The following is a 5,000-nucleotide window of genomic DNA, read 5'->3' as shown; positions in this document are numbered from 1 at the left end:
CGAAAAAAGGATTCTTTTATTTGGTGAACGTTGTTAATGTGTGTACGTGCGTAGGCTCTTGTTCCAGCGTGTTAGCCTTACTGGTATCTGAGTCATCATCACTATCATCATCACTATCATCATCATCATTATTATTATCATTGCCATCATTGCCATCATTATCATCATCATAATTCCATTTTATATCCGTTTAATGTTAGGTCAGTGACAGGTTGAAAAGCAATACCTATGCTAATTGGGGACACGAGCCCAAAGTTATATGTCAATGGGGGGCACAAGCCCAAAGTAATATGCCAATGGGGGGCACGAGCCCAAAGTAATATGCCAATAGGGGGCACGAGCCCAAAGTAATATGCCAATGGGGGACACGAGCCTAAAGTAAATGGTAATCATGTTTTGATAAACAGTGGCATTATTTAAAAAATAAACACTTTGCACTTTTAAATGACTCAATCGGCGTCTAAACAAATGAAAGAAAATAAGTCAAACAAAGAAGCAAATAAAGGGAGTATAAAAATGAGCTAACATGATAAATTTGACATTGAATGCTAAACTACCAAGACCCAGTCATCTAATGAACAATAAATTCAAGTCACATATCTTGCTGCGTAAAAATATCTCAATGGTTTACATGAACTTGTTGTTTTAATTTTTGAATGTTACATTTTTTAACCTCTTAAGGCATATTATGCTATACGAATAACATTTCAAGCTGACTCGAGAATAAGTAATTATTTGTAAAAGAACCCGGACATGCTACCATTCTTTTCTTAACTAAAGGTTGTTACGTCAACCTACGATGTAAGAATTCCTTATTCGGTAAGAGAGCGAGACTGAATAGATTGGTGAACACACTACAACAGAACGTTAAATGCATGACGATAAGCGAGGTTAAATAACAGGAGGCACAGACATTGACATTGCAGAACACGTGAACTGGCCACGTAGCAACATTCGCATGAAACCAAAGAGAGACAAACTCACGGAGACAGAAGGGGTTCGTTCGCTCGATGACCGCTCGTCGCCGGTCAGTGGGATCTCACCTCAAACTTTCGGTCTTTAATCCATAAATAATGGAAGAAACTCGCCGGTTGGCCTTCTGAGCCCGACCTCGTATGGAAAAGTGCACGCCCACGCGCCCGTAATCAATCCACACTCTGCTCTACGTAAAGAGGAACGCCCACGACAGGCCTACGTCGTGCAATGGGCGTTGAGAAAGCACTGTGCGCCCGCGATTATTGCCAATTTATTTATTTTATTATTATTATTATTATTATTTTTAAAGCCTGTGCCTATGGGAATACATCGCAAAACATGCGTGGAAAGAACGCGTGAGCAAAATTAGTCATGCACACATCTATGAGCACACACACACACACATACACACACACACCCATACATATATAATAATATATATATATATATATATATATATATATATATATATATATATATATATATATATATATATATATATATTTATTTTTAATATGTATTTATATATATTATTATATATAATTTATATATATTATCTGTGTAATATATATATATATGTATATATATATATATATATATATATATATATATATATATATATATATATATATATTTACTCATACACACTCATCTACCCATTCACCCACCCACGCACTTATACACAAACACATACATAAACCAAAATCTGAACAAATGAGTGTTTGTATACAACTAAAGGCGGTTTTTCGGTTGTCTCTCAGGTCATCAACTCATTATTGTTTCAACTTTTGCAACTGATCCATCGCCGGCTAGTTAATTTCCCTCAACCTGTACAAAAGAGAAAATATCGAGCAATAAGGCAAGGTCCGGCCGCTCACCCGTAGAGGCGCTGGCAGAGAGAACCTGTCTGACAACTGACCTGCTGCAAAGAGAGCGAGGAAGGTAAGCGTGCAGGTAGACATGGTGAGTCCGGCGGTGGTGATGACTCGGTATTTGCGGTGAGGAAGTGGCGTGTGGTGACGTCCGTGGCAGAGGTTAGGGATGATCTGAGGCGTCGCTGTGCTTGATGGGCGGTGGCAGTGCGAGTCGGTGGAAGAAAGTTGTCGGTCTAGGGTCGAGGGGAATCGAGGTGACGCGTTGCTTGCTCTCGGCCGGTCGGTGGCGACACTTGGGGAACGGGCGGGGTCGTAGTCTCGATCGGTTGTAACTCGTTCCAAGTCGGGATTATCGGTGGCGACGAGGGCGGTGGTGTCAATTCAGCGTCGGGAGATGATCAAGATGGCTGGATTTCGTGGCAGTCGAATGAGTCGGTGATGTTCGTTAGATTCGATGACGTTCGCTTGTGTCGGTGTCGTTCAGGGTGCGCCGTTGTCGCGAATGACTGATGATGGACAGGAGAGATGATGTCGGTGTGGACTCCTCGTCCTGAGTGTCTGTTGGCGGTGAGGAGTTGGAGGAGGCCTTCCGGGGCGCTCGCAGTTAGATCCTCAACCCGTCTCGTCGAAGTGCCGCATGTGAATAGCTTATTCACGAGACCTCCGGTGCGATGTCGCAGGGGTGGCCATGAACTTGGTTAGAAGGCGGTCTACTTCCTGGCGAAGGAGCACCAGAGGGGAAGGATGAGGGATGAGGAGGGAGAGCTCGCTGGTGTGACGTCACGCCGCTGGTGCCAGAAGAGACTTGCAAACGTGCAACTTCTCTGAAAAGACAAAAAATGAAAATGAAAATTGTTCTAGCCTTGACTCCACGGTACTTTCTCTGTGGCTCTAGAATTCAAAGAGTAGAAACCATAACAGAGAAATCACAGAGGACAGCAAGGATAGATCTTTGTCTTTAGAAACACGATTCCACAGCTATTGTTAGCTGTGGAAAAAAATGCCTTTTGTCCATTGTAAATGATGTGATCTACAGATAATCTCATAACCAAGTGAAAACAAAGTATCTCTCAGAACTGGTTTTGCTTTGGAAGAAGAAATGAAGGAAGGAGGAGAGACGACGAATAAAATAGGTGGAGATCATGGAAAAGCGTATGAGAGAGAGAGAGACAGACAGAGAATCTGTCGATTACGCAACGTAACCTATGACATTCTATTAGTCTTAATTACTTTCATTTTTCTCCTATTCGTCCCTGTCTTCAGCTCCTACTTTAAAATATCACGCAAACCTCTCTCTCTGTTAGTCGATAAGTCATTGTGCTTGAATGACCGAGCGCCTCTATTTTACCTAATCCATAATCTTCAGTTTTTCTTCATACTCTTCAATGCTCCTTCTGCCTTGTTGGAAGTGTCCTTTTATGCTTGGGTACAAGTTGACCTTGCTTGGTTTAATGTCTAATGTCTCATGCCTGGGTACTGGCATATTTTTGTGGTGTTGTGGTATCTTTGGTTTCCTTTGAGGACTAAAATTACATTACCTTCATTTTTTTCTCAGTTTTTCTTTCATTTTTTCCCCAATTCTTTATCATACCTTTCCGTTTTCTTTATACCCTCTATCTTCTCTCCTTATCTTCCCCCTCTCCTATTTTTTTCTCTACCTCTCTTTTCTTCTCTTTCTGTCTCCGTCTGTCTATGTTCCCTCCCCTTTCCTTCGTTCCCTCTCTCCTTCTCTCTGGTCACCTGCCACCTTACCAACCAAACACGCACGTCAGACTAGTTGGTTGCCATCAGCTACTCTGATATATCTATGTATCTACCAAGCAGCTCTTATCAGCCTAATTTCCATAGAGAATAAAAGAATTACTCTTCTGTGTCGAATGCTAAGGTCATGATGATATAGCCACGTGTCATTATCTTTTACAATGAAACATCTCTTTCTTTAACCTCTTCGTTCCGTTAATGGTGTACTGTGACGTGTAAATGACACCACCAAATACATGTATTATTTCCATACGTTTCAGTACACAGATATTGAAATATGGCTGAAGACTTATCATAATCACCAGAAGTGCAAAACCCCATTAAATCCTTCAAGGAAATAACCGAGAAAACTATATATATTCCCTAATCACAAAGCATAGTCTCATTCATCGCCTCATACAAGAAGATCTTACGTGTTCTAATCTGCCGGCAAGGAGCTGCGACGTCACACAGCCCACAGGTTCCTGAAGGCGAGCAGGAGAATACTAACGACAGGAGGTCTTGCATGAAAGGGATGACAGGCCGGCCATACCTCCTCAAGGGCAACACGTGACCCACAAAGGACAAGACGGAGATGGAGGCGAGGAAGGAGCCGGGGGGGGGGGGGCTGCGATGGGAGAGAGAGAAAGGTGAGGGAGAGGACAGAATGAAGGAAAAAAGGAAGGTACATAGAGATAGATCGAGAGAGAGAGGGAGAGGGAGAGGGAGAGGGAGAGAGAGAGAGGGAGAGAGAGAGGGAGAGAGAGAGAGAGAGAGAGAGAGAGAGAGAGAGAGAGAGAGAGAGAGAGAGAGAGAGAGGGAGAGAGAGAGAAGAGAGAGAGAGAGAGAGAGAGAGAGAGAGAGAGAAGGAGAGAGAGAGAGAGAAGGAGAAGAGAGAGAGAGAGAGAGAGAGAGAGAGAGAGAGAGAGAGAGAGAGAGAGAAAAGAGGAAGAAAGAGACAGGAGGAAGAGAGAGAAAGGAATAGGGAAAGAGAAAGAGAAATAGAGAATGAGAAAGAGAGAGAAAGAGAAAGAGAGAGAAAGATAGATAGATAGATAGATAGATAGGATCGAGACCCGCTCGGAGAGAGAGAGTAGAGAGAGAGTGAGGATGAGAGATTGGATGGAGAGAGCGAGAGGAGGAGAGAGATGGAGGAGGGACGAGAGAGAACGATGATGGTTTGTGAGAGAGAGAGAGGAGGTGGAGAGGAGAGGAGAGAGGAGAGGAGAGAGAGAAAGGGAGAGTGAGGAGGGGGGAGGAGTGTTGAGGATATAAGAGATTGAGAGAGAGAGAATAAGAGGAAGAAAGAGTCAGGAGGAGAGGAGAGCAAGGATAGGGAGAAGGAGAAAGAGAAGCCGGAAATACGGAAAGAGAGAAAGAGAAAGAGAAAGAGAGAGAGAGAGAGAGAAA

At 43.1% G+C, this 5,000-nt stretch overlaps 1 protein-coding gene across 2 annotated transcripts in view; it reads right to left on the bottom strand.

The window, feature by feature from the left end:
- Window positions 1–5,000, bottom strand: part of LOC122249879 (uncharacterized protein C05D11.1) — a 35,934-nt gene that overhangs the window by 17,324 nt on the left and 13,610 nt on the right. For both annotated transcript variants that reach the window (XM_043011052.2, XM_086548010.1), the window contains exon 2: window positions 1,895–2,674. In XM_043011052.2, the coding sequence (XP_042866986.1) occupies window positions 1,895–1,937 (43 nt within the window). In that variant the 5' untranslated portion in view covers window positions 1,938–2,674. The remainder of the gene's footprint in view (window positions 1–1,894; window positions 2,675–5,000) is intronic.

The sequence above is a fragment of the Penaeus japonicus genome, unplaced genomic scaffold (assembly GCF_977035675.1).
Source record: "Penaeus japonicus unplaced genomic scaffold, GWHDUDI00000001_assembly GWHDUDI00000020, whole genome shotgun sequence".
Classification (NCBI taxonomy): Eukaryota; Metazoa; Arthropoda; class Malacostraca; order Decapoda; family Penaeidae; genus Penaeus; species Penaeus japonicus.
Note: the sequence above shows the minus strand (reverse complement) of the source record. Positions and strands in the feature narration are given on the sequence as shown.